This window comes from Molossus molossus, unplaced genomic scaffold (genome assembly GCF_014108415.1).
Source record: "Molossus molossus isolate mMolMol1 unplaced genomic scaffold, mMolMol1.p scaffold_m16_p_6, whole genome shotgun sequence".
NCBI lineage: Eukaryota > Metazoa > Chordata > Mammalia > Chiroptera > Molossidae > Molossus > Molossus molossus.
This window is the reverse complement of record NW_023425399.1, coordinates 105,384,593-105,405,738: the sequence shown is the minus strand read 5'-3', so window position 1 is coordinate 105,405,738 and position 21,146 is coordinate 105,384,593. Positions and strand designations below refer to the sequence as shown.

Below are 21,146 nucleotides of genomic sequence, written 5' to 3'. Positions count from 1 at the left end.
AAATGTAGCTCCATCTTTGTTGTTGTTCATGCTCAGCCAAACAGTTAATCAATAATGAATGGTTTTGTTCTTATTTGCATGATAATTTGAACTTTAAGGTCATTATTCAGACGTACTGTATCTATATGTTAGTAAGATAATAGTGTGTTAAAAGGGCATTGTAACCAGATGCAGGCAGAATGCTGCCCAGAAAACTGGGCATGAGTCATAATTCACTCTCCTTTCCCTTTCTTTTAAACCAGGTGGTTCCAGTCTGCCGGCAGAATGAGTACAGAAAGAGACTCAGAAACGACATTTGAGGAGGATTCTCAGCCTAATGACGAAGTGGTTCCCTACAGTGATGATGAAACAGAAGATGAACTTGACGACCAGGGGCCTGAGGTTGAACCCGCACAGAATCGAGTCAACAGAGAAGTGGAGGAAAGACGGGAGACATTCAGAAAAGGTAACTGCTCTGGGACCTGGAGACCGGGCACTGTCCTTGTCATCCTCACACGAGCAGTGGCAATGGCTGCAGAGGACGGATGGCCCATGTTAGATGGTCCAAGAGGCACCTTCCTTCTCTTATCTCAGGGTGCACCTGGGAAGTGGGTGATGGGTTTGGACAAGTACACAGCGTCCTCAGAACGTAGGGCTGGTCTACCACACCTGACCAGTTCTGCCCAGGAATAGAAGTCTTCAGTCTTCATTGGAGTCTATTTCTAGAAGGGAGTTGTATGCGGAAGAATACGCTTGTTACTGCACCTGGGACCTCGGAGTTACTATACCTTTTGTTCAGTCACTAGTGACTATAAAATAAGTTTGGCTTTCTGTTCCTCTAGGACAGTTTTATGGGTCTGTGATTGCCATGTGGGGCTGTTATACAGCAAACTGTGCTCCTTGTCCAGAAATCAGAGCAGTTTTGAGGCAGGGCCTAGACCAAGGATGGCTAATCTTTTCTGTTATGGGCAGAGAGTAAATACTTCAGGCTCTGGGGCCACGGTCTCTGCCGCAATTACTCAGCTCTACTGATGTTTCTTGAAAAGGGCCAGATAGCCCGTCATTTAGGGTAACAGAACATAGTGCACTTTCACGACTATGCTTTTCCCAGTGGCTTTGCTATTTCATGTCCTCCCACCTGGCAAATAAATGTAGTCTTTTCTTACAGCTCTTCTGCTCCACAAGGAAGCTCATCCTTTTCTCTTAGGACCCAAAATTTGCCCCAGGCTGAAAATGTTTCTTCGAGGTCCCTCGAATTCCAGCTAAATAACTTTAGTTCCCCATTCACAGAAATCTCCATGAAATTGATCTGTTTCTGCATGTCCAGACACACCTCTCCCTAACCTCTCTCAGAATGACCTCTGGTTTCTCCAAGGTCTGCTGCCCTCACATCACCTCCTGCCCCTCGTCTCCTTCTGGGGTTCCCCTGCCTGGTCAAACTGGTCTTTTTATAAACAGTATGCACCTGGAGGAAAAGGTGCCATGGCATGAAATCCCTTATCCTTCTGCAACGATTCCTCTTGCACTGGGCAGACGGGGCCCCTCTTTGGCTTTTCTGTGTGGGAGGTTCTCAGTGTGACGAAGAGTATGTGTCCACGCAGGTCCCCTCCCGCTGCGGCTCAGAGACCTGGGGAGGCCATCAATTCTCAGCTTTTGAAATCAAACATGTAGAATTTTAGACCTTCTTGCGGACTTCCAGCTGCAGTTTTAAGCTATTGAATATTAAGCTTAAGTGCTTTCTGCCTCTAAGTAGAGGTCATGACAATTGAGCTACATTAAAATGGAATCCCTGCCCTGGCCAGTTTGGTTCAGCGGTTAGAGCGTCGGCCTGCGGTCCTGAGAGACCCGGGTTCGGTTCCCGCTAAGGGCATGTACCTCGGTTGCAGTTTGTCCCCGGCCCTGGTCGGTTGTGCGGGTGGCAGCCACTCGATGTGTCCCATTCACGTCGATGTTTCTCTCTCTCTCTCTGTTCCTCTCTCTCCCTCCCACTCTACCTGAACAAAAAATGGAAAAATGTCCTCGGGTGAGGTTAAAAAAAATAAATAAATAAAAATAAAAATAAAATGGAATCCCTGCCAACCTGAACAGGAATGTGGCTCCCGTCCCAGCAGGTCCCCGCTGGAGGTCCCAATGGGGAGAGTTAGCGAGGAGTTCTAGCTGATTGCCCGCATGGTGCACATGTGCTTCTTCCTCATTCCTTTCCCACCGCACTTCTGAGTTTCATGTCGCAACCTTGGAATCTCTCCCCCATGTCGATATCTGATGAGCTGGCAGAGCGGGCTCAGCGGGTGAAGGTGAACTTGGCTGTTGGTGCTTGGTGTCACGCTCTCAGAGGTGTGACTGAGGACGCAGCAGAGGGATTGCGGTTGGGCGCCCGCAGAAATGCCGGACAAGCACGGAGTGGGTGGCAGCTCTCACCCCGGGTTTTTTCCAACTCTGCCTTCACATCCTGGCGCTCAGGGCTCTTTCCTGATGGCTCGGTCGGCAGGTCATATTTCTTGTCATGTCCACCCTCAGAATACAGGCACTGAGGGCGCTCAGGCTTGATCTTGTCTCTTTGTAGTCTTTTCCAATGGAGGCTTATATTTCTAGAAGAATGTGGTGGTTCTCATTTCTCAGAACTCCTGTCAAATGACTTTGCTCGTGGCTTTTATTACTATTATTGCTCTGACACCTCCATCTGCCCTTCCCAAACACACAGAGGACATTCAGTAGGTGCTAGACCTCTCCCCGCATCCCTTCCTACTTCTGCCTGGCACCCCCCAGCTCCAACCACTCTGCTTTCCCTCCTCGCCTCCTCTTCCCCCTTCTTCCTCTGCACCCCTCTTCCCCTATCTTAACCGCCCCCCCCATATTCTCACTTGGGCACTTTCCCAATTAATGTCAGTATCACTCTCTGTCTTAACATTCTACATGAAGGACAATTTTATTCAAATGACTCAGTTCTTTAGAGCACCAGAGCATGAGTCACCGTGTGAAGTACCGCCAGGCTGAGTGACACCAGGGGCCAGTGCCCGCCCCTGCAGAGCAGTGCCTAACAATGCATGACCCTACACACTTCACAAAATATCATCCTAAGGCACAGCATTGGTCCTCTGTTTGGAAGCACGCCGTAGCCCACTGAGCTTTGGTGTGAAGCCAGTGTTTGGAGGGACTCGTCACTGGTGCTTGCCAGTCAAAGGATGTCTATGTAGAATGCCGGGTATCTGAAGAACAAGTGCAAACATGCTGTTCGAATGTGCCCTGGAGGAAGAGATACCCACAGATTTGACGAAAGGTAATGTACCCTTAGTTTACTTTGAGCAGGACTGACAGAAAGGAGGGGTGTGTGCCATGCTGTGGGATGAACACTCTCTTTTCGTGATGAACACGCTAGCACAGAACAGTGGTAACTAGAGTGTGTTCGGGGAGACACTAGTCCCACGGAACGCTCCCGGACACCAAGATTCTCTGGTCCTTTGTCTTCATCCTGGAGCATAAGGTTGACCATTGGCAGGAAGGGATCCAAGAAGTTTAGGCTTTAAAGAAGCCAGTTTAATTCTACTCAGCGAGAGTTTCCTTAAATTCCTTGATGCTAGAATGCTGGGTGTTTTTGTTTGTTTGGTTTGTAGTTGACCATCCTGGAGCCACTAGGTCAGCTCCGTGGCAATCTGTGCCAGCTGGGAACCAGCTTAGAGATGAAGTCCTCGGGAAGAGGTAGTGCCCTGGAGAGGGTCCCAGACGGGTGCACGTTGGCTCTTTCTTCTGAGCCTGGGGTGGCGTGGAAAAGCTGTCTCCCACCCCCTCGGCAACGTTGCCTTATTATCTCCATCCCCTCGCTCTGGCTGGCCTACCACCCACAGCTTCCCTGTCTACGGCAAACTCTTACCTGATCCTGCCTTCTGACCCAGGCTGGGGTCCTTCTCCTGTTCTCACCGCCAAGTTTCTCTGCCTCCGCATCCTCCATCCTTTTGGGTTCCTCCCCTCCGTGGGCTGCCCCCCGCCCTATGGATAACACTCTCTTAAAGGTCGCCAGAAACCCCGGTGCCAGTCCAATGAGTTTTTATCCGGCATTGCCTCCCGGTCTGCTTTCTCTGACGTGCTTGACCTTCTCAACAGCCTCTCCTTCAGGAAGCGCCGACCTCCTCGGCAGGTGATGCCTCCTGTCCCAGCGCTGCTGTTTCCCCTCTTGCTTCCACCTTGGAAGTGTTCACCCTGCCATCGTCCTGTTCTCTCCCTACAGTTTGCCTTCGGCAAGCGAGCCCTTCAATCTGCCTCGGGTAGCACATCTCTGGGCGACTCAGAGCAGCGTGCACGACGGTGCGGAGGGAGGACCCTGGGTGGAGACTCGGGGTCTCAGCCTCGACTTCACCACTTTCTAGCTGTGCGACCTTGAGGACAGGACTTCCTCTCTCTGTGCCTCAGTATCCCCTCCTGTGAGGTGGGCGTAATATATTAGTACCTATCTCATTGGGTAGGTGTGAGTACTAAATCAGAAAACTTACACATACAGGACTTAGAACTGTTTTAAGAACAGAGTTAGTACTCAGTAAATATTAGCTACAGTCACCACCCTCCCCCACACACCAGTTCCTCCCTCCTTGTCTTTCATATAAAACCTAAAGTGTCTACCTCAACGCCTCATCTCTCCCACGTCAGCCGTCAAATCTTCCTGACCCTCTGCTTCCCTTTGGGGTATTCACTCTCCTGGACCCCAGGCTGAAGCTGCCGTCGTAGTTCTCAGAGGGTCCTCTGTCCCCAGATGAAGAGATGGCTGGAATGAAGAACAGTTCCTTTTCCCAGCAAGGACTTGGCCCACATAGTGAGGGAAATCTGGCTGATTTCATGTCGTTGCTGCCTCTGCCACCGTATAAGCCTTTCCCTCTAGTGCCACCTTCTCCTTGTTCGCAGACCTGTGGGCACTACGCTGACCCCACGCTCTGCTCTCCTAGGCCCCGGTGGTTTTCAGATGACATCTTTGGGTCTTAGATGGTTCAGCACACCTGCCGGCGGTCCGGGCATAGGTCTCTTCAAACAGAGAAGGCAGGAAGCCGTAGTAATGGAAAGCCCACCACGCACGTGTAAAACTATGGGGCGAAGCAGAAGCTTGCAAAGAGCCTTGGGCGTGCAATGACTTGGTCTTCAGACGGAGTGACCTGGGGTTCCCCTCCCAGAGCTGTGACAGAGTCCCCTGGAAGGGGTTAGGAAAGGCTTCCTTCTGGAGCGGTATGGCTGTGCTGCCGAATGAACAATGAGGAGGAGTCAGTTAGGGGAGGGGAGGGGGGCCCTGGAATAGGGGACCATATTCAGAGGGTCTGTGGCAGGAGGGAAGGGGACATGGCCTGTGGGGGAACTGAAATTCAGCCTGGGGGATTGAGGGTGCTATGAGGAGCGAGGATTGGTGCGTGCTCACGCACATTCCCGCACTCATCACACGGTCATTTAAAAACAGAGTAAGTGGTTTTTTGCTGCCTGATCTGTTAGCACTACAAGGGCCTGGGGCCCAGGCTGTCTTATTCTGAGCTGGCGTCAGGACACAGGCTCTGGGTCTGGCTTGCTGTGGACAGTCGGAGGGCACTCGTGATGGAAGGCACTGGAGGGCTTCAGTGGAGGTGTGAGTAGGAAATGAGCTCTCGAGAAGCCTGCCCTGGTCCAGGAAGGCTTCCTGAGGTGAGGGCCCCTGGCCTGGGTTCTGAGAGAGTGTCTTGGGCTTCTCCCCGCATGGTGCTGGGCAATGGGGGTGTCTGGCTGATTCTGATTCTACAACTTGGAACTGGAGATGCTTCACACAAAAGTTTCAGCATCATTTACCTTTTTTTTTTTTTTTAAGCTAAATAATACTGTGCAGACCCCAACGTTCTTTCTTCTTGGCTGGGTTGGGTTGCTCTCCATACTTGAAAATATGAAACTGCTTCTTCAAAAGCCTTTTCCAACTCAGAGTATTGTGTAGGGGTGAAATGATGGTTGGTTGACAGCATTTAGGATGGGCTGTTGAATCTTTGAGAGGGAGGAAGTGTTTTCATGCAACTTCAGACTCAACAAGTAAACCCAGCGGAACTGCTGTCTTCAGAGAGCTTGAATGAGGGGCGTGGCTCTGCAGAGCATCGAATGCTCTCATCTGAACAGGCCGCAGATGAAGCTGGTCCACTGAAACAGGTGAATGCTGGGAAAACCTGGGAGCAAGCTGGGGAGCCACCTTTTCTGCTCCGTTAGACACGTTTTCCATTTCTGACACATACCCCACGTGGAGATGCCACTCTGGTTACTTTCTCGAACTGGCCATAAACTGCCGGCCTGTGGCCACTTCAGCCTTAAGGCACCATAGTAACTGGCAGCTTGTAAACCAAAGGGTGTGTGTTGCCCCCCCCAACCAGCCGAGTGATTTGTAATGGGGGAGGGGTGTGTCATGGCTGAAGCTTAAAAGAGCTTTTGCTTATGGAGACCTAGCATGGCTGTCGTTTTTCTTACTGCCTGGCTGGATCCTGTCTGTCTGTCTGTCCCTCCCCCTCCCTCCCCCTCCCTCCCCTCCCTCCCCCTCCCTCCCCCTCCCTCTCCCTCCCTCTCCTTCCCTCCCCTCCTCTCTCTCACTGCGGGTGCTCAGTCTTGTTGGTGTATCAGAATCACATGTGGCGCTTTTAAAACCCCATGGGCACCTGGGCCCAGTCCCTGGAGATGCCAATAGAATAGGTCTGGAATGAGACCAGGGGAGAATCCATTATTTTAAAATGAACTCCACCAGTTTCTATCTCAAATCAGTATAATAATGCATCATGCCCTGCCTTGCACACCTGCTCCGCAAAGCCTGCTGGTCACCAGCTAGCATCACGCTGGTGCTTGTTAAATGCAGAACCTCCAGCTCCTCCCAGACCAGCCCATCAGAATCTGTTAACAAGATCCCCAGGATTCTCCATGAGAGGGAGGGGCATTTATTTAAAAAGGCAGTTGCAAACCCAAAGTCCTGCTTTGCTCAAACCCTTGGGGTATTGCACAGTAGACAAAGGATATTGTGGAAAGGATCCGTCAACCTCAGGTGTGATGGAGGCAGGAGAAAGGTTGAGAAACGCTGCTCTTGAACAGTGGATTACAACTTCACCTGCAAATTAGGGTCACCTGGGACCTTTGCTGGGCTCACCTAGATTAAAGCTGAAGCCTCTGGGGGTGGGCATCAGAATGTGATTTTTTTTTTTTTTTTTTTTTATCCTCACCTGAGGACATTTTTCCATTTTTTGCACAGAGTGGGAGGGAGAGAGAGGAAGAGAGAGAGAGGGAAACATCGATGTGAAAGGGACACATCGAGTGGCCGCCACCCGCACAACCAACCAGGGCCGGGGACAAACTGCAACCGAGGTACATGCCCTTAGCGGGAACCGAACCCGGGTCTCTCCGGACCGCAGGCAGACGCTCTAACCGCTGAGCCAAACCGGCCAGGGCAGAATGTGATTTTTTAAAAAGCCTTGGATCAAGAGCAGCATATCTCATAGTCAAGGTGCATAGGAATCCATCTGGGGTCTTGTGAAAACAGAGATTCTGGGTGTGGCCTGAGATTCTGCTTGTCTAACCAGATCTCAGGTGATGCCCCTTATCCATACCTTGTGTAGAAAGAGACGGGAATGAGGACTGAACTTGTTTGTTGTAGTTGTTGTTTTGGCAACAGAGCTGAATGCTCCCAAACCACACAGTCAAGCAGATAGACAGGATAAGTTCTTGACTCCAGCTTCTTACCTGCCCACAGTTAACTCCTTTCCCATTTTCTCAAAGCTGATAAAACCTTCATCAGTCTCCTGAAGGTGCCCACCTTGAGCCACCTCATGCTTTATCATCAAGAAACTCAAGTCCCTGCATACCCTCCCTCCCTCATCCTTCTCCCCCCCACACTCCCCTCCAGCAGCCATCCCCTCTCTTCTGATCTTCTAACCACCTCCTCCTGACTCCTTCAGTCTCCCCATCCTGAAAACACCTTCTAATGACCACCCCCCTTTAGTTTCTTATCCAGAAGAAACAGCTCGATAGGGTCACTGATATGATTATCTGATCACCAAACCCCTGCGCATCTTTGCCCCTTCTTAGTGGCACATCCGTACCTGACACAATCGCTCATGCCCCCTCACTCTGTAACACCAGTTCTCCCGTTCCTGCCTGAGCCTCGTAGACCTCCGCGGACCCCTCCTCCTCCACCCACGACGCAGGCATCTCTGCACACTCTCGGCTTGCTGCTCTTCCTCCACGCTCACGTCCCATGTGGTTTCAACCACCATCTGAATGTCGAGTACCTTCAGCTCTGTATCCCTGGCCTGTGTTTACAGCTCCTGCATGGATGTTTCCAGCCAGACATCCTATAGGCATCCCCAGATCGCCACATCCAAACTGTACTGTCCCCCCAACGAGACTATCCCCCCACACTCCAGGTCATTTGTGGTGCCTCTGTCCGTCCAGCCACCCAAAGGAGCATCCTGGGTCACTTTTTAGTTTCCTTTTTACTTCTCATTTTTTCTTGCCCACGTTCAGTCAGCCATCGTCCCGTAGTCCTTGAATCTCTTCTCTGTTTCCAGTCCTTTGGTTCTGGATCAGGCCCTCAGCAGCTCTGTTCAGTGTGTGTAGTGAGTGGTCTCCTGCCGCTCTACTTGTTCCTTTCAAGTTCATCCTGCTCACGGCTGCTAGTGTGACCCTGGCAAAGCACCACCTGCCCGCGCCCCTCCCCCCCGGAGCCCCATGTTGGGTCCCCCTGCTCTTGGCCGGCTGTACAGGCCCCATCCATCTGCCTGGCTCTCGGCTCGTCTCCTGTCCTGCCTGAGAGCCAGTGTGGTTCCCTGATACCCAGCTCTTTGCATTTGAACCCAGGCCAGGCCATTTCCTGCCTTTTGCTTTTGCTACTGTTACCAATCTCTCTACTCTCCCTGTACAGGCATACTTTTAGGATGGCTTTTAAGAGTCCACTCAAGCCCTGGCTGGTTTGGCTCAGCAGTTAGAGCGTCAGCCTGAGGTTCAGAGAGACCCAGGTTCGGTTCCCGCTAAGGTCACGTACCTTGGTTGCAGTTTGTCCCCGGCCCTGGTTGGGTCGTGCAGGTGGCAGCCACTCGATGTGTCCCTTTCATGTCGATCTTTCTCTCTCTCTCCCTCCCACTCCATCTGAACAAAAAATGGGAAAATATCCTCGGGTGAGGATTAAAAAAAAAAAAGAGTCCACTCAAGGGGCACCTCTTCCAAAAAGTGTTCCCTGACACCACCGTCCCTGGCCAGATTTATTTTTGCTCTTTAGGGTCCCCATACTTCCAACTGCTTATCTTTATCCTTACATTGTCTTATACGTTAAACATTGTCTTTGAATGATGTATGTGTTAGGTGTCTCTCCCCACCTACCCTGGGGGACAGTGGGCTCCTTGAGGTAGGGATGGTGTCTGATCGATAGACGGTTTCTCTTCGAAATGGGTTCTAGTTCTACCTTATTCCAAACTGGTGGTTCTCAAACCTGAGTGTGCATGGAAACCACCGGGACCCACGTTGCGGGCCCATGCCCAGAGTTCCTGATGCGCTGGCTCTGTGATGGCAAGTTCTCGGGGAATGCTGCTGGCCTGGAGCCCTCGCTCTGAGAGCCGCTGCTCCAGTAATGATGGGGTTGCAGCCGACCTGCACTTCCTCCATCCCATGTTCCAGAGGCGACGAGTATGCGTAGAGGTTGAGCCCGATCTGGAAAGACTGGGTGCCTGGCACAAGGAGGGTGAGCTCCGTCTGCTTTCCCAGGCAGACTTCACTCTATCAGTTGTGAAGTCTCACCTCTGGATTGTTGGCTGTTCTGGGCCCAGGTTAGAGTGAAAGGACCCAGCACATGTATGGCTCAGTGACCGGTGTGGGTCAGTGACCTGAGAAGGTGCCTCTCTCGGGTCACTGACACATACCGGTCACTGAGTGAAGAGCAGACGAGGCACACTTCACTTTGCAGTACCCCCATCCCCAACCAGGTGCCTCCCAGGCCACACTCGGCCCCAGGCCCTAAGGAGGCCCTTGGCTGACTGGTAGGTCCCAGCTTCCCTCATTCACCTGTGATGGTTCTTCTTGTCGCCATCAGCACCCTGGGCTAGTTCCCTCCTGCTACTACCTTTCTTTGGGACTTACTCTTGCCTCTTTATTTATTTTCCCCCTTTATATTTTTAAATACTGAAAAATGCTTAGAATACAAGTACATAGTTTCACAAATAGTAAGTGAACACGTTTAAATGCTGTTACCAGTTTCCCAAATGTCCTTCCAGAAATATACACACACCTGTATGTGCAAAGAATACTTACAAACATGCACTCTTATATACCCCTAGGTCCGTACACACATGAACACACATGTGTAAGTATGTGCCATGCATGCATTCCTGCTATGCATCAATTCTGTGTGTCACATAGCTGAAGGCATGGTATAGTAGGCACTCTCTGCTTCTGTCACTTAGTGTGATTTGGAGCTTCCCGTACACATGAAGGGCCTCCTGGCAGACGCAGGATTTCATTGTGTGGATGTTGAACCAGCTGCTCATGGTGGCATTTAGGTTGTTCCTAATCTTTCTTTTTTTAAAATCCTCACCCGAGGATATTTTTACATTTATTTTCAGACAGAGTGGGAGAGGGGGGGAGAGAGAGAAACATCGACATAAGAGAGACACATCGACTGGTTGCCACCTGCATGACCCCAACTGGGGCCAGGGACAAACCGCAACTGAGGTACATGCCCTTGGCTGGAATTGAACCCAGGACTCTTTGGACCAGGGGCCGACGCTCTAACCACTGAGCAAAGCTGACCAGGACTAGGTTGTTCCTAATCTTTCTGATAAACAGGGCTGCATTGAATAGCTCTGAGCTATGTCATTTCTCTGGTGCATGAGTACATACATGGGGGGTAATTTATAGAACTGGGATTGCTCAGTGTGTGTGTGTGTGTGTGTGTGAGAGAGAGAGAGAGAGAGAGAGAGAGATCTGCTCAAATTGCTCTCCGCAGAGACTGCCTAAGAGAGCTTGTTTCTCCACTCGTTCAACTCAGCGTGTCATCCGCTTCTTTACTCTTGGCTGATATTTTGCCACTAGAGGATAAAACCGGTACCACACCCAAGAAACTGCACTTCTTTTTTTATGCACTGGAGTATCTTTTCACATATTTAAGATTCATTTGAATGTCCCTGTGGATGAACTGTCTCGTCATATCCTTTACCTATTGCTCTCTTCGTTTGTTTTTTATTCTTTGTGACATTAAATTTTTGATCTTTTTACTCTGCTGGTTTGCTGCAGTTTGCACCAACCAACGCAGCTTGCTGGTTGTTGGTGTGTCCGTGTCAGAACCAGCCGTGACAGGCTGAGGGACCAGGCCAGGCTTACTTCCTCTTCGGATGTCGATGATCAAAGGACTGGCTAACTGTGGGAGCACTCTGAACATTATGTAGCAATATTGACTTGTTTTGAATACACATTTACCAGGTACAGGGGTGATCTTGGGCCACAACTGGCTGATGTTAAATGCATCTCGGGACACGTACGTGTAATGATCAGTTTGCTAGACCCAACCCTTGAGTCATTGACATCTTTCTAGCTTTTAACTAAAGAGCCATATGGTGAAGGTATTTTTGCTAGTAAATATATCAGTTCTTCTCTTTTCTTAGTCAATATTTCCATTCTAGAAAATAGGACAAGATTCCTACTTTTTCTATAAATTGTGGTCCAAGTATCCAGTATAGTTCTCTGTTCCAGTTGGGTACTTAGTAAATGTTTGATCAAAAAGACAGATTATCTCCAAGTACTAGTTAGCTGCCCTTCCTAAAGGCATGTTCTTTAGCACAGCATTTCTCAAACCATACTCATAGGTGTTCTGTGCTTTTTTACGTGCCTGTGGTCACATTAATTTTGAAGACTGAACTATATAAGTTTCTTTATTACGGGACTTCTCAGAGCCTTTAATATAACACTGAGTCCACTGAATGTGTAAGAGAGATGCAGCATGCTGTCTTTGGCAAGTGTATTTGACCACAGAACACTGTTTTCACTTTTTTCATGGTCTCTGGGGAGAGGCGGGTTTGCAGGAAAGGTCAGTCAAAACCGGCTTCATTCGCCCACTCACATGTGTGTCACACAAGGATGGTCCTTGGACACACACATTCCGACACAGATCAGCAGGGAACCCAATGCCAGAGAGGTGCCTTGACTTTTCTTCCTAAGTTAGAATATCCTGTCTTGAGCTTTCATAGTAGCGACATGCTATGACTTCCTGTTAGGAGACCAAGCACGGCCTGGCACTTGGGTGACAATGGAAAAGTTGACTCTAAACTCTTAATTGACCCTCTCGAGTTGGCCCACGGGCAGGGTTCTCACGAGAGTCTGGAGCATAAGTCACCAAAGAAGGGCTGGTCAGTACAGTGCGGTGATGGAGAGGCTGGGCTGCCAGACTTAGGTTCTGATTTTCCCACCAGTCAAGTCACTGTTCCTCTCAGGCCTCAGTTTCCTCCTCTTAAAACTGAGAGGTTAACTACTTGATGTGTTTCCTGGCACATAGTAAGCACTGCACAAATGTTGCTAGAGAGCTATCCATCATGGGACAGTAGAAGGCAAAAGCAGGTGGGCAAGAAACAAAGCAGGTGGGTGGGCACAGGGTGCCAGGTGCACTGTGAAACCCACCCACCTCCAGCAAGGGCTGAGCCAGCTGTGGGCGCCCTGGAGATGATCCAAAGAAACAAGTTCTGAGCAGCCCAGGGGCAGCACCACAGCCCCACCACAAAGGACCCTAGGACGTCCCACAAATCAGGGAGGTGCCCGTCTCCTGCCACCTCAGGTTCTGGAAGTACAAGACCCACTAGGGCCTGGCTCTTCCTTGAGGAACCGAAAAGCCAGCCCTACCACAAAACCGTGGTCGCCGTGAGGTAGAGAGGTGGGTGTTGGGTCTGAAGCCATGGAGGACAGAGGGTGGCCAGGGTCCTGTGTGATGTCCCCGTACTGCAACCTGAGTCTCTGGTCTCCAGCCAGGCAACCCCAGCTCACACTCATGCTCCTCGGAGCTGTGTGGGTCACTGCCCTGCCTCAGCCCTTCCGGGCTTTGGTTGCCCAAGGCTGTAGCTGAAAGTCACAGCGCCGCCACCACCTCCGGCTCCTCTTCTTCCATCTTCCCCCCAAAAGTCCCTGAATGATGACTGAACTCATACCCCTTCAGGGGACATAAAAGAGAGGAGGGCGAAGAGGTGCATCAGATTCATGGGCAACCGAAAGACCGAAGTCATCATCTAGACTTAGCAGTTCCACTCCTAATAGACACCTGGAAAAAAATCTTATGAGTCCCAGGAGACAACCATGAGAATGTTTATAGCAAACTAATCTGTAATAGCAAAACACTAGGAACAGCCCCAATAGCCACTGACAGATTTGATAAACCATGGTGTATGCACACGGTGGGTTACTGGGGCACCGTGGAAATGAGTAGCAGTTCTTCTCATTTGCATAAATGAAACTCACATCACGTTGAGGGAGAACAAGCAATTCACAGAGGAATACACATATCCAGCTCAATAACTGGCCCGAACAATGTACTGTTTGGGGCTCTCGTTTGGTAAACCTGTATAGAAAAGCAAGAGGAGGAAAGGAGGACAATGGGGGGGGGGGGCTTCCACAGAGTGGAGAATTGTTCTGTCAAATCAGGAGACAGCACCTTCTCATAACTGGGGTGAAAACGACCCCCAAGGAGAATCAGGTTAGAAATAGTGTAGGCGGGGCTAGGGAGAAGTGTTTTTTTTTTTTTTTTTTTATCCTCACCCGAGGATATTTTTCCATTTTTTGTATAGATAGAGTGGGAGGGAGAGAGAGGAAGGGAGAGAGAGAGAGAAACATCGACGTGAAGGGACACATCGAGTGGCTGCCACCCGCACGACCAACCAGGGCCGGGGACAAACTGCAACCGAAGTACGTGCCCTTAGCGGGAACCGAACCCAGGTCTCTCCGGACCGCAGGCCGACGCTCTAACTGCTGAGCCAAACTGGCCGGGGCAGGGAGAAGTGTTTTAAGAGGTGCTTATTGAGTGAGAAAGGTTCCCCCAGCAACAAAGAAGCTGTGGACTTCCTCAAGTGCCCTGGAATTCAGACATGGTGAATGAATGGTGAGTGTGACCTTAAGTCCATAAAATCAATTCATAATGATGACAGGTTCTTGAGATCAAGATAGCAGCACATAACACTGACCTATGATCAGGCCTCGAAAGAGTTGGTGGTGCCCTTTTTCTTTGATTTGTTCATTCACTAGATATGCACTGGGTTTCAGATGGTGTAAGTTAGTTCCCTAGGCCTGCTGTAACAAAGGGCCACAACTGGGTCGTTAAGGACAAGTACATGAGTTTGAAAAAATAATGATGTAGCTGTGACCATCTGGGGCTCTGGGACTTTGGTCTGGGCGTTTAAATGAGGTTTGCTCGTTTGGAATCCTAATGTTTTAGGGACAAGTGACAACATGTTCATTAGTGTGCTAGAACTGCTGTAACAAGCTGGGGACCTTCAACAGCAGACATTTCTTGTCTCATGGTTCTGGATTGTTGACAAGTTCAAGGTGTTGACAATGTTCATTCCTTCTGAGGGAGGTGAGGGGATGACCTCTCTCCTTGGTTTATAGGTCTCTCCCCCGTGAGTGCGCATCATCTTCCTCTATGTGTATCTCCATGTCCACGTTTATTTTTTTTATAGGGATATTAGTCATATTGGGTTCAGGTCCATCCTAATGACCTCACTTTAATTGAATCCATCTGCTATGACCCTATTTCCAAATAAGGACATATTCTGAGGTGGGGTGAGGGTCAGGATTTTAGCATATGAACCTAGGAAGGACTCAGTTCAACCCATAACAACATGCTAATTTTCACCTTGATGGGATTTTCTTCTCTCTTTGCTAAAGACTGTACATGGCAAGTCAAAGCAAACGATCGAAGCTTCCACGAACAGCCTCATTTTATGAACACCAAGTTCTTCTGTATTAAGGAGAGCAAGTATGCGGTAAGTTGATTTTAACTGCCTAAATTGTCTTTTCTGAAAGCCAGCTTTCTCCGATGGCCAGCATGCTCCAAAGGCCTCCTGTGACATTCCTTCCAGATGACCCTTAGCCTGGGACCAGGACAGTCACTGTTAGCTCTATAGAATGTCATCCCTGTAAGTCTGCCTGCCCTGAGGTTGTATAGGGGTCCCTTGAAACCAAACCAAACCAAATTGTGTCGATTAAAATTTCCCTGTGTATTTGCAACATGTTTTATGAAAATTCTTTAACATGTTCTTTAACATGTTTTATGAAAGAATTGACAAATCATATCACAGAAGGCTTGTGTTCAAATGTAAGAAAAAATTGAAAGGAATCTTAATAACGTATCTCCCCCTTTTCTGCCTATGATGGATTTAGAGATTTTAAAGATATTTTCACCTCACAAAGGCTTATTACCTTTGAAATATGATGAAGAACACCTGTGACGCGGGGGCTGCAACGTGAGGTCTATGAGCTCCCTAGAGCTGCAGAAACAAAGTACCAGACACTGGGGGGCTGCAGACAACAGAAGGGCTTCGTCCAACAGTTCCAGGGACCAGAGGCCCAGACGAAGGGGTCAGCAGGGTTGGTTCCTGGGAGGATCTGAGGAACAGTCTGTGCCAAGCCCTGCCCAAGCTCCCGCCACTCCGTGGCTCGCGGGAGCATCCCTCTCACTGGGCCTCAGTCTTCACGTGGACTTCTGTGTTTCTCTGTGCCCCATTTCCCCTTCTAAGGACAGCAGTCATCGGCTCAGGGCCCACCTCAGTCCAGTTTGACTTCTTTGTAACTTGATTACATCTGGAAAGACCCCATTCCATATGAAGTGACATCCACAGGTATCCGGGTAGGACTTGAGCGTATCTTTTGGGGCACACAGTTCAGCCCACAACAGCATCTTTAATTCTTTCTTACCCAGCAGCCTCAGTGCCCCTCCTCCTCCTCCTCCTTTGCCGCTCATGTTGACATCTCCCTTTCCTAAGAGGCTCTCAGGGGTCAAGGGTACAGCAGGGCCCATCTAGTCACAGCTGGATTTGTCAGACTTTGGGGTGAAGTGTCTGCATCTTGATTCCGTCTCTGACAGGCCTCTCAGGAGTCAGCTTGAGGCCTGATTCGAATGAAAAGCTGAAAGGCAATCTCAGTAGCTTTCTGACAGATAAATGACGTTTTTGCGTCACTGTTGGTCATAGGACTCCGCGCCTTTTGCAGATGTGTGTACAATGTGATAAATGTGTGGCATGATTTAGAATGACTTCCTTATTTTTTCCAACAGGGCAATGCAATTAAAACATACAAGTATAATGCGTTTACCTTCCTACCAATGAATTTGTTTGAGCAGTTTAAGAGAGCAGCCAATTTCTATTTCCTGGTCCTTCTTATCTTACAGGTAATGCCCTTTGATATCTTAAAATCTGTTTTGAATTGTGGTGACTCAGGAACATGTATGATGTGGGCGCACATAATGCAGCTGATCTTTAAAGTTTCTAGATTAACATCAGGGTCTGTACGCACGGGAACATGCTCCACACGGAGAACTGGCTCCTTCGGTGTCACATGAATGGGGAAAGGGAGCCAACGGAATTTAATTTAATTCTGTGTTTTTAAAAATTCCATTTTAGACAGACGTGAATGTTAAAACTGGCTTCTCTGACGTGAATCAAGTTAAAACCTTCATGTAAAATTATTTGTACCTTAAAGTTAAATCTATTGTTTATGCTTTCTCTTTATTTTATATTTAAATGCTTAATTTCCCCCCCAAAAATATTATTGATTTTTATTAATATTTTGGTCACAGATTATTTTTATGATGTGGTTTTACATTGGAAAAGACTGATTTTTCTGAGTTTTTTTTTTTTTTTTTAATTATGGCCCCCCAAAATTACTTATCTGGAAAGCACTAATTTTGTCTGTTTGGGAACTGTTGTAATAATCAAGGGAACTCGACCACTGGGAGTATGAACCTTTAGCATCTTGGATGCAGGTTGCAAAAGATGCCCCCTCCACTTGGTTTTATCACATTCTTTGTATCAAGCATTGGATTTGGAAAGTTGTCTCCCCTGCTGGGATTCATCCAGTAGTAAGGTTTTGTGAGAATGATAGCATGTGGAGGATGCATGGAACAGAGAAGGAGAGAGAAACAGAGAGAGAGAGGGAGAGAAATAGATACTCATCAGATTTAGTGGAATGTAAGACCTGCTGACTTCACAGTACAGGATGGTCGCGTTATCGGGAGGGACCTTTGAGATAGGCTTGGGGAGATAAACAGTGCAAGTTATAAAGTCCTGCTGTGTGATGAGTGGGCGACTTTTCTCTTCCTTCCTTCTAGCAGGGAGATGGGGAGTTACACCTGTTGATAATAGTATGGGAAATGATCTTTCTCTCTTCCAACTGCTCCAATTTCTTTAAATGTGTTTTTATTGATTTTTTAGAGAGAGATAGAAACATCAATGTGAAACAATTGGCTGCCTCCTGCACGCCCCCTACTGGGGAATCAAGCCCGCAACCCGGGCATGTGCCCTGACTGAGAATCGAACTGGGACCCCTCAGTCCATGGGCCGACACTCAGTCCGCTGAGCCACACCAGCCAGACTGCTCCAATTTCTTTAAAGTACAGCAGTCTAACTTAGGGCAACATGAACAGCCTAGACAGCCTTTTACTTGCACCGTTACCTCACTTAATTTCTGTGGTCTGAACTGAGTACTATCACAACCTGCATTTTGCAGAGAAAAACTGAGGCCTGGCAAGACGAGAGAAACTTGCTCCAAGCTCCATAGTCTGTAAACAGTAGAACTGGGCAGGACTTCAGTCCAGGAGCTGGACTCTGACGCCTGTCATTTTAACCAGTACATTATATGGCCCAATGATCAATAAGACGGTTACGAAAGATCTTCACTACATCCCAATCTTTTATTCCAATTTGTATGCCATCTTGATGGAAATGGGGTTTCCTGTAAGGCCAGCCTCTTTCTTGCCCGGACCAATAGCCATGGCAACGAAGGAAGTGCTTTCTTCTAGTGCCCCCAAAGGTGCCCCATCCAATCACTAGCTTTCAGAGCCAGCCACTGCCCTCTTTGCCTGCATCCAAGACCCCAGGCTAAGCACCTGGCCAGGAGGAGCCTGCTGTACGCGTTCCCTGAAAGTGAAAGGACTCCGTTCACCCACATCCCATGCTGCCCTCCCAGTTAATTATGATTGGCACACAAAAATTGGAGCACTTCTCCTTTAAATGTCATGTTACAGAGCCTCCTTGATGTCCAGTTAGGGCACAGTGAGACAATTCCAGGAGCCATTGTTCTTTGGGCTCCATTTCAGGAGGCCAGAGACTAGAGAGACCAGATGGAGAGAAGGTTGGCTGGATGCTTGGATGCCTTTTCTGTATGCTGTGTGATAAGGAGATTAGACTTCGAATTAGCAAGCTTAGAATTAGCAGTTCCCTGTGGTCAGCTGTACCTTCATGGGCACTCATGTATGCTTTTTTATTTGTTCCAGGCCATCCCTCAGATCACGACCCTGGCATGGTACACCACCCTGGTGCCCTTGCTTTTGGTTCTGGGCATCACGGCAATCAAAGACCTGGTGGACGACGTGGTAAGGATTTCCCACGCAACTTTCCCTTCGTGGCTGCGAGCTTATTTTTTAGTTTGGCATTAATACTTTACATTTTGAGATTATGAAACCAACCTTTCCCTATTTCTCTTCTAAAGGCTCGCCATAAAATGGATAATGAAGTCAACAACAGGACTTGTGAAGTCATTAAGGATGGCAGGTACTGTCTGTCGCTGGTAACCTAGTTACAAGGCTCTAATGTGTTAATATATCTAGAAACATACTTGGAGATGACCATTAGAAAAGGCGAGCAGCACATTAACCCTCTTAACTTCCTAAGACTTTGAAGCCCTTTTGTGGCCTGGAGCCTCTACCCAAATTGCATTATGGGAGGTTGCCAATTAGACTGCATGATCAGCTCTCCTGTGTTCACACAACTCCTGCAGCCTGAAACGTGTTGCTCCCATCCCTGCTGCTACTCCCATCCCTGCTGCTGCTCCCATCCCTGATGTTGCTCCCATCCCTGCTGCTCCCATCCCTGCTGCTGCTCCCATCCCTGCTGCTCCCATCCCTGCTGCTGCTCCCATCCCTGCTGCTCCCATCCCTGCTGCTGCTCTCATCCCTGATGTTGCTCCCATCCCTGCTGCTCCCATCCCTGCTGCTGCTCCCATCCCTGCTGCTGCTCTCATCCCTGCTGCTGCTCCCATCCCTGCTGCTCCCATCCCTGCTGCTGCTCCCATCCCTGATGCTCCCATCCCTGCTGCTGCTCCCAGACTTCTGCTGTTCCGGGCTTTGCTCACAGGCCTGCCCCTTCCCCAGTTCTCCAGCTACAGTGATTCCTTCTTTCACTGTGCTTTCAAAGCATTTTGTTTTCGTCTTTCTCATTATTATCTGAATTTTATTCGAATTATATGTGTGGGTGTCTCATTTCTTTTGTCCCTAACTATAAATCTCTTGAGGAAACTGTCCTGAGTATTTGTTTTGTATCTACCAATGCCTCCAACACACAAAGATTGCTCAAGAAACGTTTAAATTAGCGCAGTCCGCTGTGACCCAGGTGCCAGCTCACAGGCTGGTAATGAGTTGTTTCTTGTGCCTCCTGGCAGGACTCCAAAGTCAAGTGCTAAAAGTAGGGATGAAGGCCCAATTCAAAGACTTTTCACATGCCAACACTGAGGAAAATAACCTGATTTACAGCCTCACTTCCACTATGTCTGATCTGAATATAGATTATGTCATTCTATTAATAGGTCTAGGTGGCTTTTTTTTCTTCACACATAAGTGGATTCTGCTCCAGAATGCCCTTTAAGTCACTTAGAAGCACTGCTCTGAAGGGTGGTGAGAGCGGTAGCTAGCCCACACCCCTCTGGCCCTCGACACTGGTCAAGAGCAGCCCTGAGTTGCTTTGACTTTGGAAGTTGGGGTCAAAGAGCAGGCAGGGCTGTGGCCCTGGCAGCCCCCCAAGTGGGGTCAGTCCTGTGTGGGACTCGAGCATCCATGGGCAGGGCAGCAAGGAGCTCCTCAGGGGACCCAACATCGCAGCGGAAGAGTCCAGCCGAATCGCCTGTCACCCGCAAAGAGCTGTGACAAGAAGGCACTAACGCGCTTGCTTATCATTTGAGACCCACGTGCAAATTGCTAATTTACAATTCTAGAGACACTGAAATGTAAACTATCATTTCCTTTATTGAAAGATAAGCCAATTTAAAGAAATCCTGGGTTTAAGAATTGTGAGTTAAATTATTATAATATTGGGGAAAATCAGCATGTTAGCATGTATCTAAAATGTATTTTAACTCTCTAGGTCTTTTTTTGTCTATAAATTCATGGTGGACAAACATAGTAATTGAATTTCTGCCTCCAAAAAATTAAGTTTATTAATTGTGATAGGCATAATATCTGTTGGGAATATCTTTTCTATATGTGAAAACCTTTAAAACAGACTATATTTTGAAATTTTGAAAAATGTTGATTTGTTAGACATTTAAGTGAGTATTGCCTATGGGATTTAATGCTGAAGGTCATCATCTTTTTATTTATTTTACATTTTATCAATACCCTTATTAGAATGATTGTAAAAAGTGATACATACTCATTTGAAAGGTAATTGAAACTTTAAAGTTCCATGAGGATTTCAGGTGGCCCATGTGGGAGCCATAATGTGTTCTTGTCCTGGGACCACCCAGGACCTGCAGCTGAGGAGCTAATAGATAATGAGATGAAAGAGGTCAGGAGCCCGGCCAGTGTGGCTCAGTGGCTGAGCGTCGACCCAGGCATCAAGAGGTCACCAGTTTGATTCCCGGTCAGGGCACACGCCCAGGTTGGGAGCCCCATCCCCAGTGGGGGGCATGCAGGAGGCGGCCAATCGATGTTCTCTGATCAATGTCTCTCTCTCTCCTTCTCCCTTCCTCTCTCTCTAAAATCAATAAAGAAAAAAAAAAAATGATAGAGGATAGGAAAGGTGAGAACACAGGACATGAGCAAAAACAAAAGGGAGTGGCATGTGCCTCCTTGCCACATGGTTCAGTAGCCCCCTTAACCATTCATTACATGACAAAGGGTGGAAAGGAGACATCAAAGTCGTCACAGTCATAACGAGATTCTCATGACCACTTAATGTGGTTACATCACTCAATGG

The 21,146-nt window shown here is 48.6% G+C and overlaps 1 protein-coding gene across 1 annotated transcript in view; it reads left to right on the top strand.

Annotated features, from left to right (window-relative positions):
• Positions 1 to 264: 264 nt before the first annotated feature.
• The window catches only part of ATP8B1 (ATPase phospholipid transporting 8B1), a 60,901-nt gene continuing 40,019 nt past the window's right edge, over positions 265 to 21,146 (top strand). Inside the window, exons 1-5 of the mRNA XM_036244200.1 lie at positions 265 to 445; positions 14,848 to 14,945; positions 16,235 to 16,348; positions 18,452 to 18,550; positions 18,667 to 18,728. Of these exons, the coding sequence (XP_036100093.1) occupies positions 265 to 445; positions 14,848 to 14,945; positions 16,235 to 16,348; positions 18,452 to 18,550; positions 18,667 to 18,728 (554 nt within the window). The remainder of the gene's footprint in view (positions 446 to 14,847; positions 14,946 to 16,234; positions 16,349 to 18,451; positions 18,551 to 18,666; positions 18,729 to 21,146) is intronic.